We start from the raw sequence: 27,270 nt of genomic DNA, 5'->3' as shown, positions 1-27,270 counted from the left end.
GACCTACGAGCGGGCGGGCAAACCTGTGCGGGCGGCAAGCATGGCGCCAGGGCCTCGCTTAGCAATGGCCGAAGGGGGAGAAGCACTCTGAGCAAGTCTTTGAGCGACGAGCTTGGCGGCACGTTTGGGGTACCAGACACGGCTGCCGAGAGCGATAGTGCCAGTCAACAAAGCCAGCGCACCTGCTTGGTGCATAGAGGCCAAAGGAGTGGGGACCATGTAAAGCAGAGTGGAGATGCCGAGAGCGACCTGCAACCAGACGAGGTGGACAACACCACGCATGCCCTTCTTTGCGTCAGGAGTCAGGAAATGACGGACGCGAGGGTTGAAACGAGTATAAGCCCAGAGAGCCATAACAGCGGTGAAGGTGGTAGTTGCCAGAATGCGATGGTCGAGCTGAACGAGAGAAGGGTTCTCGAGGGCGTTACGCCATACAAGATCAGAGTTGTCAGGAACGTGGCTGTAGAAAGTGTCAAACAGCTCTTTCTTGGGCGGTGTCAGACCAAGACCCATGTAGGGGAATTCGTTGTAGATGAGACCAGCATCCAGACCAGCGACAAGGCCTCCGGACATGGCAGTAACAAAGACCAAGACAAGAAGAGCACCGACACTGCGGCGGAAGAACTTGAGTTCAGGGACCATCATCTGCTTGAGCAAGGTTTGAGCCTTTTCTGGCTTGGCCAAGAGACGGTTCTCACGGAAGATGGACAAAGCATTCCAGAACATGGCAAGGTAGCAGATGAAAGCGGTGCCCAAATGAGCAGTCAGACGGTACTGACTGACGCGAGGGTGGCTTCCAGGAGCAAACAAATCATCCTTGAGACCACTTGCGACCATCCACCAACCGATCACACCCTGGAATCCGATCAAACCGCAAATACCGGTAAGCTTGAGAGCCATGCCGGCAGAGACACGGCGACGGGCGATGAAGTAGGCGGTAGGGAGCAGGAAGGTGATGCCAATGAAACGACCCCACAGCCTGTGAATCCATTCCATCCAGTAGATTTGTTTAAATTCTTCCAAAGTCATACGAGGGTTGAGAAGCTTGAACTCGGGCGAGGCACGGTAGAGGGCGAATTCGGATTCCCACTTCTCGGCGTTCATGGGAGGGAGAGAGCCGGTGACAGGGCGCCATTCGGTGATACTCAGTCTGCGCCACAGTCAGTCGATTGGTTTGTCGCAAAGCAGGAACAGAACTGGCCACTCACCCAGATTCGGTCAGTCTGGTGAGACCACCAAAGATGACGATACCAAAGACACTGGCAGAACTTGCGAGCAACCAGTAGCCCACCTTCTTGTCCGATTGTTCGGGGAAATACTTATTTCTAGCAGGAGCCGAAGCTTTTTGACCGATCGTGTGCTTGGCCGAAGCCGAGGTCTGACCAATGGTCTTGCTCAACTCGGAGAGGGGTGACGGGGAAGGAGCTGCTGTCGATTGCTGTCTTGTCGAAGCAGCACGAGCACGGAAGGCAGTCAGGAACGGAGACTGGCGAACAGACTTGTATCCAGACTGTGCCTTGTTGTGCACGCTCTTGCGACACGTGAATGCTTCGGTAGCATTGAAAGCCGGAAGTGTACGCCGCAGCGCTCCAAACACTGCCAATGGTGGGCGCATCTTGTATGCTCGTTGGAACAAGAAAGAAAGAACGAAGATGGCACTGTAGAATCGTGGAATCATCGGTCATGAATCACGAGCCGGCCAATCATTGTCTGGCGTGACGCCAAGCACTGACCTCCGCCACCGCTCAACCTAACCGTGACTGGTCTAGTGTCCTCTCCACAATCGGACCCTGGACCATGCGGTGGCTTGAACTTCTTTTCGCGGCAAGCAGCCCCGACCGAGGACCATCCAGGTGCTGATGGAATTTCTGTCTCATCACTTCCCATGTCAATTCTCACGCTGATAATCCGTCTTTTCTCCCGACCTTCTTGCTGCCTCGACCCACATATCGATCGAGCAAACTTTGAGAATCACTCAACCTTGTTTGCTCGATAGCCACACGCGCTTCTCTGCCTAGCGGAACACGGTACACAGTTACCTACCTGCACCCGCTATCACGCATGAGGTAGATCCTGTGTAGCGTGCGTCCGCCTCATTCCTCGAGACCCAGTCCATATCTCTCCAAGTGACCTTGACATCATGGCCGACGACAACCACTTTTTCGATGCTCCCTCAATCTCGCCTTTACACCAGAACATCTCCCCAACCCCTCGCTCCAGTATTCCGCGTCGTTCTCTTTTCAACTCGTCGCCTAATCATTTCGTTCCCACTCCGTCTACCCCCACTCCTGCCCCCGCTCTTCTCACTTTGAATTCGTCGCGCGCTATCGCCGGCGACTCAAGTACAAGTCTGGATTCTCCATCATCTCCCGAGGACCATGTCCGTGCTACCATCAACCGACGGAGGTTACCCCGTGTCGAAAAGGACGTCGATGATCCCAGTAACCCGGTCTCGTCCAGTCGCTACTCGGTCAACAGGCAGCAGAGCACTACCCTCACCACCCTTAGTCGTCTCTTTGCCGTCCAGTCGGTAGCTTCTCCCCCTGACTATCGTCCTCTGTCCGACTCTCAACTTCCAAATGGCCTTCCTGTTCCTGGTATGTTCTATCACCTGCGTCGACTCTTGTGACCTCTAACTTAAGTACCTTGTATTAACAAGTCTCAGCTGCTGCTACTCGTGGCACCGCGCCTTTACATAGTCATCTCTACAACAGAGGTCTACTAGGTGGCCGACACTCAGACATTACTGTTCATGTCTTTGGCTACCCCTACAAGCTTCACCGCCTTCTTCTCGATCAAGCGACCTTCTTCGCCTCTGCACTGTCTGGACCATGGCTCGAGAGCAAGGCAAGCGACATTACATTACATCCAGAGGACATCGACACCAACATCACTCAAGTCTCCTTTGAGCTGGCCTTAAAGCGTCTGTATGGAGCCAACATTCCCGAGGAAGAAGATGCCGAAGCGGTCAGCTTATTTGCTACTGCTTGCTGGTTGGAGATGCCGGATCTTATCGACTCGAGCATTGAGTCTATGCTCCGACAAATGTCGACTGCTACTCTGGCACCACTGATCAAGTTGGTCACTAGCAACTACTATGGCCGCTCTGGAGACAAGATCCTTGCATCAGCTAAAGCTATGCTTTGTCGAGATGGTTGGAAGATGCCGACCAAGTTCTGGGATAGTATCCCTGGTGACATCATTCGTGAAATTGTCGGAGGTGATGGCTTCTTCATCAATGGCGAATGGGATCGGTGGGTGCTTGCGAAGCGACTCCTAGACCGTAATCTCAAAGCACTTGCTATCGAGGCTGGACTGGTCGATCCTGTCTCCTGGTCGAAAGTGCGAAAGGCGCCGGAGACTGCCAATCTCATGGCTGTACGCTTTGACTCGGTCTACCGCAAGAACGCTATGGCAACTGGTGCAGCTCCCGATGGCCTGCATCGATGGATCAGCCTCTATACCCATCCAGATATTGAGCCTTTGCTTGTACTCCTGGACGAGGGCATACACTACATCCATCTTGACTTCGAGCAGTTGCAGTATATCCGAAGAGCCCGTGATATTCTTGGCTTACCCATGATGCCCGACAAAGTCATCTCTAATGCTCTCTGGATGCAGATGGAACTGCGTCAAAAGGTCCTGAATGCCAAAGATGCTGAGATGGAACTTGGCTTGAGCGAAGGCATTGTTGAAAGCCCTGTTCTCACAACAGCCTCATTGGCGGGCTCTTCGACCAAAGGCAAACAAAAGGTGGGAAGCTCTGATGAGATTGAAGAATTCGATGATGAAGACATCGCTTCGAATTCTTGGGATGGCAATGGCAAGCCTCGGAAGTTCTGGATCCCATCAGCAGACTGTAACATCGTTATGGGAGGAGCGACCGATCCTGCAATGATGTCTGCTGCGAGCGCACAATCGAATCGTTTGTCCGCCACGATCCAGCCTGAAGACGTACAATGGGCTTCAGACTTTGCTGCCAATCCATCAGACACTCGATCCGTTCCCCAAATTATCCGGCCTGACTCTGCTGCAGACTCGAATACATCCGAGTTGCGTCCCGTCAGCTACTCTTACTTCCCACCATTCAGATTTGCCGTCGAGTTTCCGAGTCCCCGGTTGCTCAAAGAAAAGAAGCGAGTGTACAGTCGTACTATATTCTACTCGGGATCGTGGTGGAATTTGTATATCCAAAAAGTTCGTAGGGGTAAGAACCCTCAGCTTGGAGTCTACCTCCATCGTGCGAAAGAGCGAGAGACAGATGAGACTTTGGCTGCTGGTGGACAAACTGTACCGAACACGCGCGTAGACGAGCGGATCGGACACCTTGAGCGGGAGATGATTCTGCGTGCTGATCGCAGGGCCGAAGAACGAAGACGTCTACTAGCTCGAAGACGCAGCGGCGATGTCGCAGACCCAGACAACGCCGATAGCAGTGGCGATACCGATCCTGACGGGGGACCTGCTGGCGCTGCAACAACACCAAGATCACGAGGACTTGGCGGTTACCGCAAAAGCAGCGAGTTGGATGTCTTGTCCAACTTCCCGACCAAGCCCGCATACTACGACGAGCAAGACTCTGACTTTGAGGACGAGGATCCAGAGATTGCAAAGCTCACACGCAGCGTTCGTGTCCCAACACTACCGCCATATGTCGACAGCAGACCCACGATCAAAACCTATTTCAAGATATACTCGCCTAGCAAAGGGGGTCGTATGTTGAGCGTGTACGAGAGCGCACCGGATACATTCAATTTCAGTCAAAGCTGGGGATGGAAGAGCAGTACGTTGATGCTTGATGATGGTATGCTTGGCGATGAGGTCAACCCTGAAGCTGAGATTCCAGTAAGGGATGCAAACAAGTTACGATTTATGATTGTCATTGGTAATGTTTGATGTGTTGTCTTTGTAGCGAGCTTTCATTGCACGAGTCGGGTGGATACCCTAGCATTTGCAGCCTTCTTATGACTATTCATGTTGACATCCTCTCACGCACGCCTTGAGACACTCGTTCTGTCACGATTCTTACGTGGAAGTTGTTATCGTGTATGTCTTGAACGTGTTCCTACTGTGCACAGACGTGAAGTTACACAAAGCACAAGATCCTTGGAACAGGGCAAAGCTCATTCAAAGCCGGCAGTATCCATGCCCTTGAGAGACCGCTGTGACCTAGAAGCCAATGTGAATTACTATGGTCCATAAGCTGCTCTACATCGAGGTGGGGTAAGGGTGGAAGTTGCAGGCTTCCGCACAAGAGGATACAGCATGGAAGGCGAGAGCCATGACACCAACCCTGCCTCAGGCCTTTGGATGACCGTCTGTTTCGATACAGAGTTGTCGTAGTATACATAGAGACACCCAGGAAGGCTTAAGTCTCTGAGACGCGATCTTCGATAGCCGAGTCCTCATCATCAGAACACATCTCACTCCCCTTTCTGCTCTTCCACCCTCCTCTCCTTCATGACTCCGATCAACACCTTCTCCGTCACCCACTCGGGCAACAGACTCATACACCACCACTGCACAGCATGTCTCCACCACCCAAACACCGCAGTTCTCCCACAGCCGACTCTGCCAAGCGAGAACTCCGCCATCTGCAATCCATTGCATGTAAATGCTCCTTCTGTAGTCTTGTTGCCCCCACTTACTACATTCGCAATAATGATGCCCAACATTTGTACTGAAGAGCCTTCGGCATTGAGTTCGGAAGCGAGGGATTGGTTGAGGCAGAAATTAAAGGCTTTTGAGGATGAGTAGACGGATAGGTAGGGTAGGCCGCGGAATCCGGTTATGCTGCAGGTGCTGATGATGAGACTTCTCGAACTTTTGTTCAGTAGCGGTAGTAAAGCACGAGTGAGCTGAGTGGGGAAGCGGGAGTTGAGGTTTAGCATTTTATCCACGTATGTCGCGTCGACTTCTGATAGAGTGGCGTAGGAAGGGCTCAGTGGTGCTCCGCCGACGTTGTTGACGAGGAGAGTAAGTTTGCCGGGGAGGGAGGTGCAGATGTTGACGATGGAATCGATATCAACGTCTGCAGCGAAAACATCTGCAATCACAGTCTTGATTTGTACATTTGGGTATTGTTCTTGCAACGTTGCTTTCAAGGCGTCGAGCTTTTGCTGATTGCGGCCATGGAGAACGACATCGAAGTTTTTGGCACACAGGGCGTGAGCGAAACCTTCGCCTATGCCGCTTGTGCTGCCGGTAATCAAAGCCCAAGAGTCACCGGAAGGGTTGTAGAGGTGGAGTTTGGAGGGTTTGAGGTAAATGCTGATGAACGAGATGGCTTTGTAGGTGGAGTACAGAGCCGTAGAGGCACCAAGATATTGGAGGGCTTGTGATGCAGACATTGTGGTAGGACTGGTTGATAGAGATGGAAGAAGTGTGTTGTGGAGATGATGTTTGAGATGAAGATGGAGATCGGCATGGCGGGGAAGCCAGAGTGATGAGCACTTTATCAAGGCGCAGAACTCAAGCGGAACACGGCATACATGGGTTGACCTCGAAGAGACTTAAGTAAAGACCATTCTACACGTTCGTACAAAAAAGAATATCGAGGATGTCCAATGCAGTGAATCTTTATAGCAAACAAGATCTCGGGCACGAGTCGGACTTGAGCGGGGTGCAGCTGAAGCCTCAGGGCACGTGTGTAGGCTTGGCAGATCTGGGGTTCGGGGTTCGAATCTGTCTGAGCTCAGGCTTCAACTTTTTGCAAACCTTGTTTTTTCACACCTGATAGACTACCTACCACTTTCCTGATGTCGAAGGATCAAAAGAAATGGGCCCCTGCCGCGATTCGAACGCGGGGCCTCTCCCAGACAGTGCCTGGACTTTGTCAAGGCGGTTTTACCCGAAGGGAGCTTGGAGGTGTTAGAAAAAGTGCTCTTTTGTTCATAAGAGAACCACTAAACCACATGGCTTTATTCTAACTTACAATCGTACTGTTTTAGGTTAGCCTCGTATGGTTTACGCAGCGAATTTGCGTTAACATACCCACTAGACCACAGGGGCAGCCGTGAGAAATTTGCAAAATTTTCAGCAATAAGTCTATTCGCCACTCAAGCTTCTTATTTGCAACCCATGGAGCCTGCCTGATGCGCAATATGCCATTCACTTCAATCCAGAAGAGAGGATAGCAATTTTGGCAGGAAAGACACAGACTGAGTATCAGTCGCGCAGCTTTAATTACAGCCGCCACCACCTAGCGGCTAGCATGTCTGTGTCCTGAAGGCGCGAGGTTGTCGCAGCATAACGGGAAGAACAGAAAAATTTCTGGTATGAAAAATCCTCACAAGTGGCGGCCACCCTGGCCAATGCTTTTGACCGATGAGTCGCAGCTTCACGCTCCCTCTTGGCTTCAAAGCCTCTTGTCTAATGTCATGGCAAACAATCGTCTAAACAAGTCGCAGGTGTGTCGCAAAGGATCTCGATCACAGCATTAGACGTTTGTGATGAGGTACGATAGCGCTGCCCCGAGTTTGACGTCACTCCGGCAAGGCCTTTCGGTTTGTGTGACGCTGTCACGGCCTCCAAGCTCTTCTCACTAACGCGGTATGCCTTGACTCCGATGCAACACATGAAGCATCGCAACCTCTCAAGCTTGCCTTTGCAAAGTTTGTTCCAATCGTTAGCAGCTTCGCTCTGCCCCTACGCCCGAGGCTATCTGTCATGTATGCCGTAGGATACCACAAGTCAGATTCTAGTCTGCGAGTATTGTCACCGTGCTGCAACATTTCTTACGAACATGACCCCAGAAGAACTCCAGAAGTTACTTGCGATACGTGCATCATCACCACCGCCTATTATCTTTTCGACGCATCCAAGGGCACAGTACACTGCAACGCTAGCAAGGAGCCAGTTCATAAGCATGGAAGACCGGACAAGTATCGACCGAGGTCATGCGCCTGGGGAAGCCCAAGTCTGAGATTATTGCCGAATTCAGTACGGAAGGAAGAAGATAGCAAGTGACACTGAGACTTGCTCTTTCGAAGCCCTTGCCAATGGCGCTGTCTCGAGGCTCCGGTGCCTCATGGTCCCCGAAAACTCAACACCCAACAGACTCGCCAGGCTTAACGACCTTGTTCTTTTCGAGCTCTTAATTTCAAACACACTTCTCGAACTTCTGCTGGTCCGTCGATCACACAGCTTTGATCCCTTGGGACAGGAATGTAAAACTAGCTCAGGTCTACATATACTCTTCGTGGGAAACATCTTCTTACCATGGCGCAAGCCTTAAAGTTATGGCAAAAGGTCAGATATCGATGCCGTCCTACAAGCGCGCCTTTAATGCAGGAAAGCAGTTCCTTCCATTTCGCATGTCTATTGGACTTTGCAATTTTCGTGAAAGACCCGGGAAACTGGCTTACCTTCATGATGATTGGAAAGATTCTCTTGTCGGGTCGAAAGACACCAACATATATTCCAATGTTGCAACTATATTCCCAGAGTGGTAAGACCCGACGTCCTGGTCGTACCGTTGTGGCGTGGTCCAAGGACGGCTAGTGACCTGCAGGGCAGCCATAGAGGCCTGTGCGAGATGCCGGATAGGAATGAGATCCTGGATAAATTCATCTATATACTAAGGTGGCTTCTAATCTCCCGAAGTTGTCTGAATGGCATGCGTTGTGTCGTGGTTGAGATGCACGTGTTTCGAGCACGCATTATGCGCACGGACATGGTAAGCCAACATGAGCGTGAGTCACAAACCATTCAAGAAGAAGTGGTAGCATCTTCTTCTCCAATCGTTCCAACATTATCGGCCTCTCTGGAATTCGATTACTATGTCCAAAGAAGCATCTGTAGAATTGACGACCTTCGGGCTGGCATCTAGCAGTGCCGGAAGAACCCCTTCAGTCTTGGATCCATCAGATGAAGATATCTCCTCGCCAGCGAATGCAGCACCAGAGACACCACTAGCTAACGACTCGACAGCGATTCTGCCAAAAGGGCGAGCAATTCTTGTCATCAGCCAATTGGTCGGTTTGCAGCTCTTCTCCAGTTTCTGCAATGGCATCATCGTGGTTGGTCTGCCCGCTATCGCAAATACGCTCAATCTGGAAGCAGGTCTCCTTCTCTGGCCGACTTCTGTATTCTATCTCACAGCTGGATCATGCTTGATGTTGGCTGGATCAATCACCGATGTATTGGGGACAAGGCCCATGATCTTGGCGGCAAACATCATTCTCGCCGCGAGCTCTCTTGCGTGTGGCCTGTCACGAAACGGAGGTGAAATCATTGCTTTCCGAGGTTTGCAGGGAATCAGCAACGCAATAGCCGTTCCAGCGTCAGTTTCCATCATCTCGACCAGTGTGGAATACGGGCAGCCACGCAACCTTGGGTTTTCCTGTCTAGGCTTTTCGGGTCCGCTTGGATTCCTGCTTGGCTTGGTCCTAGGCGGCGTATTCGTAGACGGTGTCGGATGGCGGCCGGCATTTTATCTCGTAGCGGCTGCTAGTCTTGCGTTGGGCGTTGTCGGATTCTGGGCCCTGCCAAAATCCTCGCGTCCGAGCCAAAGGCGTAGCATTAGAAAGCGTCTCACCTTTGAGATCGACTGGGTTGGAACACTCATCTCGACTACTGGCCTTGTGACGCTGTCATATGCTTTGGCGTAAGTCCCAGCTGCAGCAGTTTGAGGCCATAACCAGACTGACATTACTAGAACACTCTCGGCCGACGTCCACAACATTCGACAGGCAACAACCATTTCGCTTTTAGTCCTCGGTGCTGCCACCGTCCCAGCGTTCATATGGTGGATGCATTTCCAGGTCAAGCACAACCGGCCGGCACTGATACCGAATTCGTTCTGGAGCAATACCACTTTTACTAGCATATGTATTATGATACTCTTCAGCAGCGCGGTCACCAACGGCATAGAAGTATTTGCCAGTCTATTGTGGGTTTCCATCGTATTTCCTCTACAGTACACAACTCACCACTAACGCCACGTAGCTATCAGCAAGTCCAAGGCTATTCAGCGCTTGAAGCTTCTGTCCGCATCTTACCGGCCCTCGTCATGGCAGTCATAACCAATGTCTCGACCGGATACTTTGTCAACCGCATGCCTGTCATGTGGGTAGTCCTTGCTTCTTCTGGCCTGTCTGCCATCTCACCGCTGCTCATGGCGGTCATCGACCCTCAATGGCCATATTGGTACATGGCATTCTTCGCACAGGTGAGTAAATCAGTCATGTTGACCGTCCCTCGCTGGCTAGCATTAAATCCCATTTGCGTAACAGGTTGCTAACGTCGTCATCCGTAGGTCCTGCAGCTTTTGAGCTTGAATGTGCTCTTCACCGTAGGTTTACTCATTATCTCCTCCATTTTCCCTGCGGGTACGCAGGCTCTCGGAGGTGCCGTCTTCAACACTTGCGCACAGCTGGGTACATCGATCGGATTAACAATCACATCGGTCATTGCAGATTCAAGGACGGCTTCTTCATCTGAGGTCGACAAAACATCCCCAAACGCACTTATGACCGGATACCGCGCAGCTTTCTGGGCTTTGTTCGCCTGGATGGTCATTGTCTGTCTCACCGCTGTCTTTGGTCTGCGTCGTGTAGGCAAAATTGGCATGAAGCAAGACTAACCCTAGAGACCCGTCTCCTGGATCTGGATATATCCACATATCATCCCGCGAAGGGATCGGGCTGTTTTGTGCAAAGATGATCCAGATATGCTTGGCCCTCAATTCAAACTGGATGAGAGGCTCAAAAGTTCTACAGTGTGGAGAGGAAATTCAGCTTGATATAGGGTTGCAGTAGTTGAATTCCGAAAGGCGTGATCAGAATCTAACACGACTCCTTGTGCTGAGTACCACTGTTACCACCATGACAATCTCACGGCAACACGCAGACGTACCTGAAGCTACTCAACTGCACAGTCCTCTCCAGATGATAGTAAGGTCCACAGAGAGCTGATAAGATGACGACTATCAGCAGACGCCTCCAATTTACTAAGGAAAAATGCCTTCTTATAGCTGTTTACGTGGCAGATTTTTCTACATGGGAAGGCGACAGAAGCCATGACAATGGCATTTGCACAGAATATCCGACGAAGCACGTACTCTCTGAGTCCCTAGGGACAACCGATTGCAATTCGTATGATATATCTATCTGACTTCGCAACACCTTTTCCCACCAACTACTTATGAGTCAGAATCTGAGCCGGATTCACGCTACAACGTAATTGGAAGCTTTTGGTGGATGGTCTGGACTGCCGCTGATGCCTAAACAGTCGTTAGCTGCCAGTGTCCAGTTATGTCTTTTTGTGTGTCTTACCATCAATCCAAGCGTTGCACTTTGTGCCAGCAAGTCGAGGGCTTGGAACTCATTGCCCTGAATGGGTTGATTGTAGGGTTTGCCGTGCAGCAGCAGTGATCGTTTGTGTTCCCACTCGTCCCGGTTTCTGACATAGCGAGGACTCTGGGCTACAATGGAGCAAGGCAAGAAACGCCTATGATCAATATTGTAGGTCACACTTCCACCCACGCCGATCAAGGCGGAAGCAATAGCAGCCTCACACATCCTGTGGGACTTGCTTCCCCAATGGCCAGATACCGCTTCCCTGACCCATCTTTGTTCAAGACTTTGCTTCAACTCAAGCGTATTGGAGTCAAGCGTAGCAATCTCGAGATGACGAAGGGCGTCCATGATGATGGCTGCGGCAGGAGCTTCACGAACCTCCAGAACCTTGTCATCAGTGCTCAAAGGCTCGAGCCCGACGAAGCGACCGTGACCATACTTTCCTACTTCCTTGTTCAGGAACGCGACGGCATCGATCAAAGGAATGCTGTTGCCGTCGATAGAGATGAGATTGCCGTCCTCGAAGGTGAGTGTGAGCTTTCTAGCCAGCTCATCGTTACTGTGTCTGGTCCAGTCAAAAGCCTTTTCTGGGATGGAAAAATCTTCCGGATCATCCACAGGGCCGTCTTCGAATTCACGGCACCACAGGTTCTCATCACCACTCAACTTCCGGTCCGACATGACGGTCAGTCCGACTGCAGACAGTTCCGCCGCTTTGTTCTCTCGCGAGACAGCAGAGTGAACATAAGGACTTCCGAACGGCCCAGAGAAACCACAGCGCCGGATGCTGTTGTTGAGACGAGGCAGACTGTTCTGCGATAGATTTGCAGTATGGAGCAGCAAGCCCGCACCCAAGGCTTTGGCGTAGTCTGTAGCCAAACTAGCAATCACCGGACGAGTGAGTGAGCTACTGATTGGATACAGGCCCATGTACGTAGCGTGAGCACGAATGGCAGACGTGACACCTTGCTTGACGAACAGCTCACGGCCGTCAAGGCATTCGAACTGTGCACCGAAATGGGCAGCATGCTTTGTGAGCTCGACTTGATCTATGGGAGCCCCAACATTGACGGCGACTGCGTGGATATTTGTGAAGCCAAGCTGCTGTAGTCTGAGAAGCAGATAAGTGCTGTCGAGACCACCGGAAAACATGGTGACGACGGGAGTATGCCTTGCTCCGAATCGTGCGATATGCTCAAAGCTTTCGATCTTTTGTTCGCTCTACATTTTGTTAGCATAGTCCCTGAAAGATTGCACAACGAACTTGCCATTGTGCTTTTCTGTTGGTGTATAAAGAAGAGTATGGACAGCCAAAAGACACTGGATGGAATATAGTCAAGATATGGGTCATCGAGGAGTATTTATCTTTTGCAGACTAGCATGGAAGTCTTTGCAACAATGATGCCAGATATTCGACTTCTTTGCAACTCTTGCGTTACTGCTGGCTACACGTGGAACGTCCTCCCTTCTCCTTGGCCAAGGTTAATTGCGTGATTCGCGACTCTCCATAGCCCATTGCCCAACGAACAATGACACGAGGAGGATTCCAATCACATGAACCGGTCAATGGTCTGCCTACGGGTCTAGATCTCGTGGAGCCTGGTACTCAATCTCCGGATTGGCTACGCGTAAAGTATGGCATTATCCCGTTCTTCAATTTGATGTATTACAATAAAAATGTGGCTCACCGCTAATGTTGGCAGACTATAACATGTGCGATGATAGTAGAATGAAACACATCGCGTCAGACGAAAGAAGATGGCAGAACTGGATAAGATTGTATCTGTGATACTGTGAAGCGTTACTCTCGAACACAAGACCCTTGTTCAAACAGGATAGTGATAGACCTCATGGCTTGTAGACCTTCAAGATTACAAGCAAGAGTCAGTTCAAGTAGTGGTATGAATTAGTCTCCATATAGACCATCCAGAAACATATATTGAAGTTCAGCCTAGGATTAAGTGCTTTGTCCCATCGATTGGCCAACTCAACCATTTCCCCTTTCGGTTCATTGATGGCTCGCAGCTGTATAATCCCGACTGATCGTTCGTGGCTGCAAATAATTACTCGGAAAATCATAAGCTAAGGATCACGAGTATACTCAAGATGGATTCGTTCAGCCTCACCTGCGGCCACTCTCCCGAATGCGGATTGGCAAGGCACGGCTTCTCAGCTATGCATTTGATCAGTACTAGCTACAACTAGCGCCTTTAAGTGGTCATGGACATCTAATAACAAAGCTCTGCGGTATACAGACTCTTTTCACGTCCGACGGTTAGCGTGGTGTAGCGCGGCAGTCCACCTTCCTGCATAACAAGGGTATGCGACCAATGGTAATGCTTACCAAACTGGTTATAAGCAATGTTCAAAGCTCACACTAATCGTCGGACGTGGGAACAGTCTGTATCATCCGAGGCTTAAGGGTTGTTTGTGGTCCCAGCATTATGGCATCCTTACATTCATCAACGCGGACCGATGGCTTGCATTGCTGAGCTGAGATTGTATGCATTGTTGAGCTGCAGATTATGTGACGAGGAAAGTGTGATTAACAAAGGTTTAACACGTTTTTCGAAGACATGACTTCGCAAGTCGTTGAATATAGCGTAATATGCTCTAGCGTGATATGCAGGCAAGCTTTGTCCATCGCTTGGACCGGCACTCCATGGACGGGACGCGACTACCTCAAATTTAGCCGTGTTCTGGATGATAGGCTATTGAGACACCTGATTATGACTGCGTCTTGCGTTATTCAATGGAATATGATGCTAGTATTATGAGATTAGTCGCGTTCGAGGAGCCTAACATTCTGAGAGGAATGAAGCTGCATGTCTACGTCAAGACATATAAATATGTCCATGAAAGACAGTTCTCTAGCTTTTGCAGCAATATTTCGTGTCCAGTCTTACAGATCTGCACGCACTCTCACTCAATTGTTATCATTACCTCAAATTTGCAACAATGGCTGCTAACGGATCCATCATTGTTTCGAAAACTCTGACGACCATCTCTCTCGACCGTTTGAGAGGTGGAGATGAGACGGAGAGTCAGAAATTACTTGCTGCTTGTCAAGGCCAAGGTTTCTTCTATCTCGACTTGAGCAGCGACCCAGAGCTATGCGCGTTGTGGGAAGGCATGCTAGCAAGGATGAAGACCTACTTCGATCAGCCACTTGATGTCAAGATGCAGGACGCCCGAAACAGTGACAACTACGGGTACATCCTTTCGCAAATGACAACTTTGTTGATTGATCACTGACAGGCCTTACCAGATACATACCTGTCGGCACTGAGGTTGGATCCAAGCCAGAGACCAAGGATGGCTACGAAACTCTCAAGGTATGCTTTCTCCTGTCCGGTGCCTTTTCAGAATCTAACACGCTCTCTCAGTTTTCCCGTCGAGAATATCTGAAGGGCTCGACAGACCTCACCACCTCTGTTCGCTTCCAATCAGACTACTTCTTCTCCTATACCAAGCAGGTGCACGCCATCACGCTTCTGATCCTTGAGCGTCTCTCGTCCGAGTTAGGTTTGACCGGTTCTTTGCGCTTTGAGTCCGATCACGAGGACTCCAAACCCTCTCTTTCCACGCTCGTCCTACTTCATTACCCCAAGCATGACGAGGCTACCGCACCTACGAATGTTGGCCATCTCAAGCACACGGATGTCAGTTCACTCACCATGGTGCTTACCCAACAGTGGGGTCTCCAAATCATGTCTGCTGAGACTGGACGTTGGGAGTTCCTTGAGCCCCGGCCCAAACACGCCATCGTCAACGTCGGTGATTTTCTGATTACTGCTTGAGAAGAATCAGTTTCCTGACCTGATGGCGAAGTTCTTCCACGTGCTTCATATCTCGTCAGAGAGTATGAAGATAGGGACTTCCAACTCATATTTTCTCTTGGCAATTTGAAGCTTCCCTCCTTTCCGTTCCCTTCTTTTCTTTTGTTTCTCAAGCTGGATGTCTTCGACTACAATTAGTATATAGCCGATGATGTCGAGAGATACATCGGTGAACATTTCGCGACGATCCCCATGAATGGTCAGCTGGTTCGCCTGTGTTCCTAGTGCTGGGCAGGTAAGAAGATTAGATAATGCAGTGAAGCGCCTTGCTAGTCGGCAAAGATGCAGCAACTCGGCTAGCACCTTTGTCTTGTCCATCAGGAGGCGGCAGTGAGTTGACTGGCTCCAGCTGCTCGTCGCCGGATGAGTTGCTGTCTCCAGACGACACTAACCGAGCAGATGCTGCTCTGACCAGTTAGCATATTGTTCTGCTTCGCGTTGATGCTCGCTCACTAGATGTTGAAGAATTCCATCTTGGCAGGTACTCGTAGACCCTGCATACTTCGGGTAAACACATGGAGCGGACCGTGCCTTGTAATTTAGCGGCGTTCGCACGCAAGGTGCATGGACCACCAACAACTCCATTCGAACAACCATCGGCATCAAGCTTCAAGCCTCTCTTTGTTTTGCACATGTTCAACCTCGCTGCGCTTCTCCGAAGCTCCAGACCGGTGGAAGTGAGCTGCATAATGGCAATACGAGCAGACCGGCGAGCATTGCTGCAGCCTCTGCTAATTGTGAATATGCTCCGAAGCGAGGGCTGGTGGCTCCACATCTTACGCTTGTACGTTGGTTCGAAGGACTGTCGCGAACATTGCTGATGCTTTGATGTCACATGTCTGTATACTCTAAGCTTTATCAGATAGGTACAGATGTTGTTGGGACCTCGTTTGCTGTGTTGTGGGTCTAACAAAGAGGCGGCAAGACGCAATAACAACCCATTATGGTCTGATCACAAGGTCAAAGCCGTCTCCGTCGGACTTGCTAAGTGCTCCCGCGCCCTGACATATACCGCAATTTATCGAAGCTGCATAGTCTGCTGTATGATCTGGGCCACACGTAAGATGAGAGAAGGGGAGATTTTGAAGAGTGGTTGAAAGCTTCACAGAACCGATGACGCGATAGACTGATTGACTCAGGGACAAGGAACGCAAACGATCATACTTTTTCACAGCTCGACTTTGCCGTCTCGGTCATTCTAAATGGCATCGAGGCTGCCTATCGAGCTTTGACTGACGCCCTCGCTCAAACTGGAATCTTGCGACCGCTCCGAGTCGAGATCAACAGAACAATTGAAAATCCCGGATGCTTCTCCAAGACTATCCATGAACTTCGCTTGATGTTCATTCTCTTGACAAGCTGCAGAGCCAGCTGACTAACACTTTTCCGCGGCAGACAATTGTTTGAAAGCCTTTCACCTGATCAAATATTCTAGGGGTATTCAGTTGAAATCTCTTTCTGCGGACAGTAGAAGATGGCTTTGCTACACTAGCTTCTAGGCTCTGCTGAACGGACGCGCAAAGAATCTTCCGGTCGAGCGAGGAGGTATATAAATCCCCATCATTGCCGTCGATCAGCATACTCACATCAGGAATCTCGGCCGATTCAATTCATCACACAGAACTCTCTTGCCAGCCATGGAGCTTATTCGAAATGAGCCCGGAGAGCAGAGAATCCCACATTCTCTCGCAGATATGCTCGCAACACTGGTCCGATTTCAGCAATTTGACTCTGCCTCCGAGCTTGAGGTCACAATCCTATCTCACTTTGTGAACACAACTACATATATCCTGTCTATGCAAGGGTCGCAAGATGCCACTGCTGACCGTATCAAGCTTGACTCTACTGCCAACGTCATCCACAAATTATTGACGCTCTGCTCTTCGGCAACATATCTCATATGGTTGGTAGGCTCAACTCTGCGTCTGCCTCCTGACCTCTCGCTTGATTGGCAATAAGCTCCACAGCCGCGGTTTAATTCAGATATCGATCTCTTGCTTGAATCCATACGAATCATTGTTGCTGCATCCAATTTGGGATATAACACCAGTATATGCAGACCCCTTGCCTTTCCTGGGATAACTGTTTTCCGTACCCAAGATCTATTGCGAGTTTTCCGTGCTGTCAATATCTTGACTATATCTACCCTGTATAGTGGCAAAGTTCCGCCTGGTGTGAATGGTCGCTATATATTCAGAACTTGTTGCACGCTCTGCTTCTTCTCGTCTCTCCTCAGCACAACAAAAATCGTACGTCAGCCACCAGCATCATGGTATCATCACTCCACCACAGTTTGTCTACCCGCAGAGCTAATGATACTGCAGGACAGAGATCCTGACAAGCACGTAATGGACCTGGATGCGTCTATGAAGACCTACAAAGACTTCATGGCCGAACAGGCTGAAGACTCGGTCAAGGGGGACCGAGGACACAGAGGATGAGGTCCGGGATTATGACCTCCAGCAACTCGTAACCTGCGAGCTCGAGAGAGTGGTTAGTCACTTGCACCACTGCACATCTTTGATTAAAACACTATCTAAGCTGTATAGGACGACGATGATCTTGCCACTACCGGACCCCCTACCACCGATGAAGAGGTTGCCACTATGGACGAGGAAAACGTAAGTCATGCGGCAGACTATCAGATGTTGAGCTACGCACTGACATCATACACAGGAGCCTGCCACAACTATGGCAGGGGACAAGAAACGCACTACCGACTCTACCTCTCAACGTTGCACCATCCCTGCCTCAGCCTACCACCTACCGCGCCCAGCCTGGTGAGGTGGTGAACCTTGACAGCGACGACAACGAGAAGTCCGCACCTAGCCCTGGTCGCAAGGGTGGTCTTCCCCGTCTCAACGTCCCCACAAACTCCGTCAATGGCTACCTGATGAATACCATCTAGGCCAACGTCAGTGAGCGCAACAAGGCCGCTTTGAACACCAAGGACCCCTTGACCATGTAGCAACCTAGTGACAAGGGCAAGAAGCGCTTGGCCCTCATCAAGGAGGAGCACTCCTCGGACGGAGAGATGTCCGATTTGGAGAGCTATCTTCCTGCTCCTGTCGCCCCACTGGCTTTGAAGAAGAAGATCCCGAAGTCAAAGGCACCCAGCGCACCCAAGACATCCACAAACTCGTCGCAACCTCCTGCTACTCCTCTTAAGGCTACGGCATCGTCAACCAAGCAGCGTACAAAGGCCAAAGGCCAAAGGTCAGCAGATCCTGGGAATGTTGCAAGCGTTAGGCGCAGAGGACGGCGCAAAACCTATGGCAGACTTCGCACAGCCCCGCCCGAGAGGGGCGCAAGGTAGCGGCACGGCTGGAGACAAGAGGAGTGCGATGAGGGAATACAAGGTTGACGCTAAACAGCGTCCACATTGGCCCGCCCACGATTACTTGTCACGCGCAGTCTCTGACAACATTGTATTGAGGTTGGGTAACCCCATCGACGGAATTGTGCCTCCGCAGAAGGGTGTGGAGTATCTGCAAAGCCTGATTACCTGCCTCAAGGTTCCCGCATCCTGTGACGGATACGATGGAGTGCCTGCGCAGCAAGGTTGGGCCACAAAGACCCATATGGCCACCGAATTGAGGGCGAATCTGATGCCGGTGATGGCGACTCTGGTGCTGTGACCGAAGAAAACACCATGACAACTACTCCGGTGGAGGCAAGAAGCATCATCAGCCATCAAAGCAACCTCATATCCCTCCTGATGTGAGATATCAACACAGAAAGAACGCCATAAGGAGCAGGAAATCGTATGGCTCTCTGGAAAACCACTCTTCTTGCACCATAAGTGTCAATGCATGACACTCCTCTAGAATTCAAGTCCTTGTCATCACCCATCTGCAAGTCATCGGCGGCACTCCATCGCACCACAAGGTCCGGAAGAAGCCTCAGCGTACATCATACCAGCATCCCTTTGCTCTGCTTTCCGACTTCCTGAAGGTGCGATGGAAGACTGGGCTACTCGGTCAACCATCCTACACCTTGAAAGCAATTCAAGATAATCGTCGGACACTGCTGTGCGAAGAAATGTGCGATGTTATGTGACATGACACCAACCCGGCGGTCATCTTGATTCATGTAAGGCTTTATGTCTCTTATCTCATCGCAACAGGGAGTAGTTTTGTGTGCTATAGAAATGCACAATTTGTTTGAGATACAGGGGCTTCCCACTGGGACTCTCCCGCGGGTATATGCGCTTGTACTAATACAGAGTTCATTTTCTGTGCCTCTACACGGTGTCGACCTCGACGCGCTCGCGCAAAGATTTTGATCACACTGTTCGATTTGCCGAAAACTCCTGGTGGTTGACGAAGCATTCTTCTGGGTTTTGTGAGAAGCTGTTGCAACTGTTCAAAGTACAAAGCGTATCTAAACATTTTTGCTTTCCAGATTACGCATCTGATAGTCCTTGAGATCGAACACTCCTTCCTTCAACTCACTTTGATCTCCAACCCACTCGAATGTGATTGCTCTCACGCGCTCCTCATTGCCTTCGAATTGGACGAAACATTGGAGTGGTTCGTAATTCGGACCTTCATAGTCTTGCAAGCGCTGGCGGATTTGGTCGACGTCCTCGAACTCGCCGATCTCAAAAGCCAAACCATGTATAATAAGCAGAGGTCTTTTGTCCAGCAAGGCCGGATATCTGCCCCACATCTTGAGATGGTAGCCAGAGATCTTTGCTGGGCGGAGAACGGGTGGTTCGCGAGCTTTGACGACGGCTTGTAGAGTGGTCGGATCCATCAAAGAGCCATAGACAAAGTATACTCTAGGATTGGCTGCTTTGATGGCTTCAGAATTGCAAGCCGGTAGTGGAGTAGGCTTTTGTGTATCAAGGAGCATGAATCTCCGAGTCATGAGTGAGTGGCCGTTGGCGTCCAGCTTCATGGCGCTGGTGAACGTTTAGATATCGCGATCGTTTATGTGGGTGTCAAAGACTGTACGTAGGCTGATCTACGGCGACAGTAACTCCACGCGTAGTTTACATGATGTGGAGAAGTGGGCAGGTCAGACAATTCATATCTTGATCAAGAAGAAGTAAGCTTTCTAGAAGGCGCTAACAAAGCATGACACACCTCCCCAAATGACTCAGACCACATGATGCGCCTTCTACATTCGAACTTCGATCAGGAATCTCAGTCACATGTGAGCATGGTCCAAAAGTATCCAAGTCTTCACTCACCTGTGATGTGTGATGCAGTAGTATACTTCATATCCTCGGAGCCCTTTATGCAATCAGGGCTTCACACACGCCTTATATGTATCCACAGACTACACAGTGCAGGCACACGCCATGATGACAGTAGTACTAGCGTCATTGAAATATATGAGATGTGCTCTCTGCCACAATATTATTCTATCTACGATGGTCTCTGTGTCCTCGAGATCGTGGCTGCCGCCATAAGTTCTCGTAAAAGTATTGTATTCTCATCATCGTAATGTGGCTACGCAACGATTCCATAGAGCCAACTAGTCGGAATCATGCTTCTATTTTCGTTTTCCTTGTTACACAGATGATCACTGCCGCTCTCATCCTTCGCAAAAACTGTATAGTCTCCTTCTCCCTATCCTTCCATTGTAGCACCAATCTTAACCCACTTCTCAGTAGGACACTCAATCACGAGCTAGACGTCTGGGGTTCAGGAGCCTCTGCTCTTGTAAATCGAGGGTCTCGAGGGTCTGGACGAGATGCAATAGCCTCATTCAACTCTCTCCGCCACTTCGGAACTGTACACTCAAGCATATCCTCCAAGTTCATGGGGCGTACGAATCTCGCCAGATCTTGACACCGAGCTGCTCCTTGTTGCTTCAGTCTTCTCCAAGATCCAACGACTTTGGATTGCGGGTCTTGGTTAAAGCTTAATGTCTTGAGTTGCGGCGCATGGGTGAGTATCTGTGCGGCAATACGCTTGAATACAATGCGACCTCGTTGTCCTGTAAGCACAGGGTTTTGCAATATAAGTGTCTGAAGGTTTGGGAACAGGCAGCCAGGGAGGTCGGTCAAGGCTTCCAGATCACAGGCTCCGTTGAGAAGAATGTGCCGGAGATTGGGGTTATAATACGATAATTTGCATAGGTTCTTGATTGAGACATCCAACCAACCCATCTGCCAAGTGAAGCTGTTTAGTCGAGGTGAACCGAAGATGGGTTTGAGAATAGAGTCGTGTAAACCAGGAATGGGAGTATGAGTAGACGGTGGCTCGCGTCTGACCACCAGGTACTCCAGACTTTTCAAAGTACGTATGCAGCCAAAGTCCTTCGTGTCCAAGCTTAAATCCGATCCTTTGAGATAGATTGCCAGATCAACCAGGCTATTCATATGCTTGAAGTTCGAAAACATAGGTGTGAGGTCCTGCGGACCTGGAGATATGATTTCAAGTTTTGCTCTTGACGCATGACGGATTGCCATAGTGGCAGCGCTTACAGCTTCTCTCTCGAGTCTGAGGTCAACCTGATAGAGGTTTTTGAAGAATCCGACATCTTCGTCCAGAAAGCAGTCCGGTATCTGTTGGAGAGACACAGGTGTGATGATGGACAAGTTTTTGAGAGTTCCCATTCCTCCTAATGTAGATAACAAATCCTTCGTCACCAGCGACGGTTCAATTCCGATGAACACACACTCCAGTGACTGTTTGCGAACAAATTCATTGAAATCCTCAGGCGTAATGTCTGTGTTGCTGTTCTCCCGAACCACAAGTCTCAGTGAGCGCAGTCGAGGACACTGAGTACCCATGCCAGTAAGCAACTCCTTGTTGAAACTGTTATCCCAAACCTCGAAATATATCGAGTTGATGGATGGGCGTAGATATTGCTTTACGAAGGTTACCGGTAGACCATCCTGCCGACCAATCTCCAAGAAGCGCAATCTCCTCGCTCGAGGAAACGAAAGAGCGGTAGTGTCTAGCGTGCGTCCAGTCTTGCCCTTGATCTTGATCGAGGCGATTTTCGAGGCATATATCTGTTGACGGCTTGATCTGATCTTGGCCAGATCTCTGAGCGTCGGGCCCCATTCTTCGTAGCTCCAGAGTACTCTGGTAGCCGTCTCAAACCAGGAACTATTCACTAGAGCGAGTTTTGCCAGATCGGATCGACTTGACCGGTTTCTGAGTTTGGTGGGCCTGTCTTCAAGAAAATCATCTTGCTTGTGTTCTTCAAAGTGTTGTAGAATCAACGAGAGAAGCTCAGGAGTATTCAGAACATGAACGGCTGCCATAACTAGGGGCTGTGAGAGTATATTTATGGTGTCAAGTTCGGGAAAAGTCCATCTGCAAGATGAAGATGAGAGTGACGATGGTGGTGGTTGCCATTGAGACGCATAGTGGTGACGCCGATCTCTTCCGAATCCGGTCGCTCGACGCAAGATGCGATTTCACAGATCTTGATCTTGATCATTGGGATGTGTTGTGCACGTCTTCCTCGTGTGCTAGCCCTTCTTCATGTGCTATTCATTCCTACCACGCTCTCACGGTAACACAGGCGGATCTGAGGCCATCATAATTCACAGTCCTTTCCAGACGGTAGCAAGGTCCAGAGAGAGCTGATGAGATCACGACTCTCGGCGAATACCTCCTATCTCTTGAAGCAAGTGTGCATTTCTATAGTGGTCTACGTGACGTATCTCTACACATGAGAGGGTGGTAAGGACAGTAACAATGCTATCTGCATCTAGTCTCAGGAGATCAACGATTGACCGTACCACGTGTTTCCTCTCTAGCGTGACGTGTTTGTCCGGTCTCTTTGATCCTACCATGCCAACGCATCACCAACGAAGACAATGGGTCGGCATTTGTCGGACGGAAGTCATAACTGTTTAGAGCCACGAATCTATCCAATTTTGGTGCGTGCCGGTTCAAAATCTGTGCCATGAGCTCGGCATTCGAGTCGTTGGTGTTACCAAAGCCGTTCGAATCGCTAACAGTAGAGACCCAAGCGAATTTGAGGCTTGGGAATAGCGGGTCGGGTACGTGCAACCAGGCCATCAGATCAATGGGCATGTACAGACGCATGTTTTCGAGCTTTGGACAAGACCGGCCAAGCTTCTTCAAAGCCGTGTATGAATTAGACATGTCCAGAGTGAACCAGATCAGCAGTGTATCCAAGGCTGATAGCTTCTCAAATATTTGCTCGAAGTGAGTGCTTGAACACTGGAATGTTGACATTCTTCCTCTGGGGTTGAAAGGCTCGGGTTTGATGATCAGACGTTTCAAATTCTTCGCATTGCGCAAGAATAACAGCTCATGTGACCATAGTCTGACACCGATACCAAGGGAGAGCTCAAGGTTTTCTAGTGGTAGCCTCGCAAGCGCTTCGAGTGATTGACCCTCGGTCCTCATGTGAACGACGAGGGATATAGTGGTCATCGCGCTGAATGTCGAGCTCAGCAACGATAAAGCTGGGACACCGGTCGTAAGTTTTACTCTACGAATCGAATCGAAAAAAGGCTTTGAGCATGAAGCTTTGGAATCGCTATCGCTGAGCAATCGTTGCAACCGTGCCAGTGTGCCGTTGTAAGTCTCACCGAGCACTGTAAGATCTTCAAGCTTGGGAAGACGGCTGAGAGCTAAGAATGCTGCAAGCATCCTGTCTTTGTCCAGAGGAATCAGCGTGAGCTGCACGCGTTGTAACGACTGGTTTGAGGCCAGGAACTCGATAAATTTGTGTTTCTCCTTGAAGGATGGCTTTGTTTGAACCATCGACCGAAGATTTGGACAACGAGTGTTGAGTTCTTGCAACAAGATGGTATGTGGCCAGCCCCTGAAGTAAACCTCTTCCAATGCTGGTTGCAGGAATTGGCTAGCATTTACATCTTGAGATTCAGGAAAGTGATCAAAGTGTAAAATCCGCAGCAGTCGAAAGTCAAGGTTGGAATTGGGATGATCAAGGACAGCTCGGAGCGTAAATTCGCGGATTTTGGGAGCGTATATGATACGACGTGAGGCTTCGACAGCTGTCAAGGCGTTCGTATTTGATCTGTCCCAGAGAAGTCGAGTCGCTTCGTCAAACCAAACCTGACTGACACACGCCGCCGACCGCAAAGTCTTGCGGTTGTGCTTGAGAAAGCTGAAGATACATGACAGGACTTCTGGTAGAGATAGTGCGCTAGGCGTCGTTTGCGGGAGTGTCTGTAAAGAGAGCGAACCTAGCCGTATTTCGGTGTCCATGAGTGTTGGCTCGCAGACCTTGTACAGGAACTGTAGAAATATGCTTGCTGATGTGAGATTCAATATACAATATGATTGAGATGGCGATGACTGGTACGGACTGATAGACCGAGCGTCGAAGGATGCAGGCAGCAGCGAGCGATCCCGGCCTTTCAACGTTAGGTCCGCCGCGGAGTTTCATGCAGCATTGGATGAGTGCCTCGATCTACTGTTCCAATCCGAAGAATCACGACGAGCCCCATAGGAAATCATACTGAAGGTGCAAAAATGACGATTGTTCTAGCCATGCGGCCCCGAGACAAAAGAAGTTGTTCCGGTGCGGGGAATCGAACCCCGACCTCCTCGGTGAAAGCGAGAAATCCTAGCCGTTAGACCACACCGGATGTGATTATTGATGATTTGCAACCAATATGTTATATATAGCTTTGAACACGACACACAGCCTGCAGTCCTAGATCGCGCCTCTCAGCTTCTCGAGTACATCCAACCAAGCTCTGAGTCATTTACGCTCCTCTTTGCTACAACCAGCACAATATCACAGCAAGGATCGGAACATCAAATCATCCTTCCGATCAAGATCAATACTTCGGAGAGTCAGGACAACAATGGAAACCCGGGAAACAATCGTACCTCCTGCCCTTCAGAAAGGCGACACTATCGCTTTCGTCTCTCCCTCATCGCGAGTAAACACCTTATTCGCCCGCCGCATCCAAAAGGCCACCTCATTCTTCCAAGACAGTGGCTTTAAAGTCAAAGTCATCTATAACGAAACACTGCCTTCGGATCACTTATCCGCCATTAAACTCCGCTGCTCGGAACTGCACTCCGCCTTTGCCGACCCTGGTGTTAAAGCAATAATTTGCACGATAGGTGGCATTACCGCAAACGAATTGCTACCTCACCTGGACTACGACTTGATACGCGAAAGTCCAAAGATCTTTTGTGGTTATTCAGATATTACGATCTTGCATCATGCATTCTTTACGCAGTGTGGATTGAGGACATTCTATGGTCCTGCTGTGATTCCTGAGTTTGGTGAGACAGATGGGCCCATGGAGTTTATAGCGAACAACTTCTTCAAGATGGTGATGAAGAAGGTGGAAAGGGAGAGTATACCACGCTCTGCGACGCACACACTGGAGTTTAAGAACTGGTTGTCTACGGATGAGGCCGATGAGCCACGAGCACTAATACCTGCGCCCCAATGGAAATGGCTCAAGCCTGGAAAGGTGCAAGGCAGACTCTATGGTGGATGTCTTCCTTCTGTTGTCCAGCTTTTCGGTACAAAGTACCTGCCCGACTATACTGGACACATTCTGCTCTTGGAACTGCCAGAGGGTGATAAGCCAGGTGTCCCCTTCTCACTCGATTTTGCCCGGTCCGCAATGGCTGATTTGCGTAATGCCGGCATACTAGAAAAGGTCGCTGGTATGGTTGTTGGAAGACCATACATGTATGATGAGAAGATGACCACTGCGTTTGAGAAGATGGTGGTTGACCAGAGTTATGGCTTGAATATTCCGATACTCGCCGGTGTCGACACCGGACACTCGGATCCCATGCTTACGTTACCCCTGGACGCGATGGTGTCGCTTGATTCGTCAGCTGCAGAGAATGAGCAATTTCTAGTGTTAGAAAGAGTCGTTAGGACATGATGGAGTTGTGCCACTGAGCGAGAGGCATTAATAACCACGAGTCCACAATCCGCTCACTATCCGATAGGCTTGAAATTGTCTGGGGTCTCCTCTTCCGGTTCGAGAGGCACCCAGATGTGCATGCAGGTACTCAGCAATCTCGAACATCAAGGTGGCCAATAGATGGCGTGCAGATCAACACGTCAAATGGCGGGTGCATGCAGCCAGAGTCATGGCAGAAAGCTGGAGCAAGCTCATGTCCGGAGTGCTCTCAGCAGATAACGCAACGATGAGTTCACGAAGAAAAGAAACAATGTGTTTATCTCGAGACGTGATTCTTCTTTTGTTGCCACGAAGAAGGAAGAGTAAATGTGAGCGGTGGTGATGCGGTGATGATAAGACAACCGGTGCAACCAGTGAGAACTATTGCTCAAGCCCTGCTGCAATGCAAGCTTGCCGACTGGCTGGATTCCCTTCTGAGGCCAAGTCAAACAGCGAAGCACAGCAGTATGCGCGAATAGAAGGCAGGTGATTATGGCGAAGAATCGTGTGTGTTTTGCGACATGTCGACATGGCGCGTGATGAATGGTGGCGGTCGCGTGCTTCAGCCCATGGTCCTTGGAGACAGACAGGGTCTTAGTGCTTGCAAAAGAAAAAAGCAAAGAGAAGGAGCGATATGGGCTTCACGGAGAGGCTTCACAGTCTCATGTGTCAAGATGCAAGACAAGAAGAGCAGCAATCTGATCATGCAGCATGATAGAGAGACGGAGCCTCTCAAGGCAGCAGGCAGGCAGGTGATGCGACGAACAGGAAGGGAGGCCGAGAAGTGGTCGGGTGCAGTTGCTGAATGGGCAGGCCGAATCCGGGGAAGTCGTGTCGAGTGATGATGCAGCGTGTGAGAGACGATGGTTTGATGCATGAGTCGTCGAGGCGATAAGGGAGTGCTCGTTCGACTTTGTTCCGCTGTTCCCTTCTCCTCTTTTCTCCTCATCTATACCCAAGAATCTCTAGCCAGTGTTTGGCCAGTCAGATCGCGCGGGGACCTTTCTGAAGCTCTGTTCCAAGCTAGCGGCTTCGTCGAGTCACAAGCTGCATATCGTCCTCTGTGATAAGGCACCTCGACCACCACAAGACCCCGTCAGACCCTCGACTCTTGCTGCCCTGCTATCATTCATCATCCAACACACTGCCTCTCCGCCCGCCCGCCTGCCCGCTCCGGCCATCATGCAGCCATAAACCGAGCGTACAGCCTTCACCGTCGTCCACACCTGCCCCGACGTCGATCCCCGCCGAGCCGCCATCAAGGTTCAACACCTGACGA

At 50.2% G+C, this 27,270-nt stretch overlaps 12 protein-coding genes across 12 annotated transcripts; 6 read left to right on the top strand and 6 right to left on the bottom strand.

The window, feature by feature from the left end:
• Positions 1–3: 3 nt before the first annotated feature.
• On the bottom strand, positions 4–1,887 carry M436DRAFT_62729 (cytochrome c oxidase assembly protein; the record flags this gene model as incomplete). Its single annotated transcript, XM_013573182.1, has 3 exons — positions 4–1,150; positions 1,209–1,596; positions 1,734–1,887. 3 exons carry the CDS (start codon positions 1,885–1,887, stop codon positions 4–6), a joined length of 1,689 nt encoding a protein of 562 aa, XP_013428636.1.
• Positions 1,888–2,688: 801 nt separating this feature from the next.
• Positions 2,689–4,896, top strand: M436DRAFT_43480 (uncharacterized protein; the record flags this gene model as incomplete). Its single annotated transcript, XM_013572947.1, has 1 exon — positions 2,689–4,896. A coding segment is annotated over one exon (2,208 nt), but the record flags the coding sequence as incomplete, so codon positions are not given.
• A 527-nt stretch (positions 4,897–5,423) lies between these two features.
• M436DRAFT_43766 (putative short chain dehydrogenase/reductase) lies at positions 5,424–6,350 on the bottom strand (the record flags this gene model as incomplete). Its single annotated transcript, XM_013572998.1, has 1 exon — positions 5,424–6,350. One exon carries the CDS (start codon positions 6,348–6,350, stop codon positions 5,424–5,426), a length of 927 nt encoding a protein of 308 aa, XP_013428452.1.
• Positions 6,351–8,780: 2,430 nt separating this feature from the next.
• On the top strand, positions 8,781–10,585 carry M436DRAFT_43534 (MFS general substrate transporter; the record flags this gene model as incomplete). Its single annotated transcript, XM_013572959.1, has 4 exons — positions 8,781–9,607; positions 9,659–9,892; positions 9,949–10,171; positions 10,259–10,585. 4 exons carry the CDS (start codon positions 8,781–8,783, stop codon positions 10,583–10,585), a joined length of 1,611 nt encoding a protein of 536 aa, XP_013428413.1.
• Positions 10,586–11,173: 588 nt separating this feature from the next.
• M436DRAFT_62725 (argininosuccinate synthase) lies at positions 11,174–12,452 on the bottom strand (the record flags this gene model as incomplete). The annotated part of the gene is made up of 2 exons (XM_013573181.1): positions 11,174–11,224; positions 11,277–12,452. The coding sequence occupies 2 exons, from the start codon at positions 12,450–12,452 to the stop codon at positions 11,174–11,176; spliced, it is 1,227 nt and encodes a 408-aa protein (XP_013428635.1).
• A 1,806-nt stretch (positions 12,453–14,258) lies between these two features.
• On the top strand, positions 14,259–15,100 carry M436DRAFT_80761 (Clavaminate synthase-like protein; the record flags this gene model as incomplete). Its single annotated transcript, XM_013573329.1, has 3 exons — positions 14,259–14,512; positions 14,569–14,635; positions 14,687–15,100. 3 exons carry the CDS (start codon positions 14,259–14,261, stop codon positions 15,098–15,100), a joined length of 735 nt encoding a protein of 244 aa, XP_013428783.1.
• Positions 15,101–16,776: 1,676 nt separating this feature from the next.
• M436DRAFT_80760 (uncharacterized protein) lies at positions 16,777–18,047 on the top strand (the record flags this gene model as incomplete). Its single annotated transcript, XM_013573328.1, has 4 exons — positions 16,777–17,046; positions 17,464–17,550; positions 17,689–17,760; positions 17,838–18,047. 4 exons carry the CDS (start codon positions 16,777–16,779, stop codon positions 18,045–18,047), a joined length of 639 nt encoding a protein of 212 aa, XP_013428782.1.
• Positions 18,048–18,173: 126 nt separating this feature from the next.
• On the top strand, positions 18,174–18,777 carry M436DRAFT_80759 (uncharacterized protein; the record flags this gene model as incomplete). The annotated part of the gene is made up of 2 exons (XM_013573327.1): positions 18,174–18,383; positions 18,514–18,777. 2 exons carry the CDS (start codon positions 18,174–18,176, stop codon positions 18,775–18,777), a joined length of 474 nt encoding a protein of 157 aa, XP_013428781.1.
• Positions 18,778–19,531: 754 nt separating this feature from the next.
• On the bottom strand, positions 19,532–19,921 carry M436DRAFT_22786 (uncharacterized protein; the record flags this gene model as incomplete). Its single annotated transcript, XM_013572909.1, has 1 exon — positions 19,532–19,921. A coding segment is annotated over one exon (390 nt), but the record flags the coding sequence as incomplete, so codon positions are not given.
• Positions 19,922–20,771: 850 nt separating this feature from the next.
• Positions 20,772–22,367, bottom strand: M436DRAFT_80757 (uncharacterized protein; the record flags this gene model as incomplete). The annotated part of the gene is made up of 1 exon (XM_013573326.1): positions 20,772–22,367. The coding sequence occupies one exon, from the start codon at positions 22,365–22,367 to the stop codon at positions 20,772–20,774; it is 1,596 nt and encodes a 531-aa protein (XP_013428780.1).
• A 466-nt stretch (positions 22,368–22,833) lies between these two features.
• On the bottom strand, positions 22,834–24,315 carry M436DRAFT_71762 (uncharacterized protein; the record flags this gene model as incomplete). Its single annotated transcript, XM_013573248.1, has 1 exon — positions 22,834–24,315. One exon carries the CDS (start codon positions 24,313–24,315, stop codon positions 22,834–22,836), a length of 1,482 nt encoding a protein of 493 aa, XP_013428702.1.
• A 605-nt stretch (positions 24,316–24,920) lies between these two features.
• Positions 24,921–25,970, top strand: M436DRAFT_80755 (peptidase S66, LD-carboxypeptidase A; the record flags this gene model as incomplete). Its single annotated transcript, XM_013573325.1, has 1 exon — positions 24,921–25,970. One exon carries the CDS (start codon positions 24,921–24,923, stop codon positions 25,968–25,970), a length of 1,050 nt encoding a protein of 349 aa, XP_013428779.1.
• Positions 25,971–27,270: the final 1,300 nt, after the last annotated feature.

This window comes from Aureobasidium namibiae, assembly GCF_000721765.1.
Source record: "Aureobasidium namibiae CBS 147.97 unplaced genomic scaffold scaffold_6, whole genome shotgun sequence".
NCBI lineage: Eukaryota > Fungi > Ascomycota > Dothideomycetes > Dothideales > Saccotheciaceae > Aureobasidium > Aureobasidium namibiae.
The sequence above is the reverse complement of the archived record's forward strand: the minus strand, read 5'-3'. Positions and strand labels throughout refer to the sequence as shown.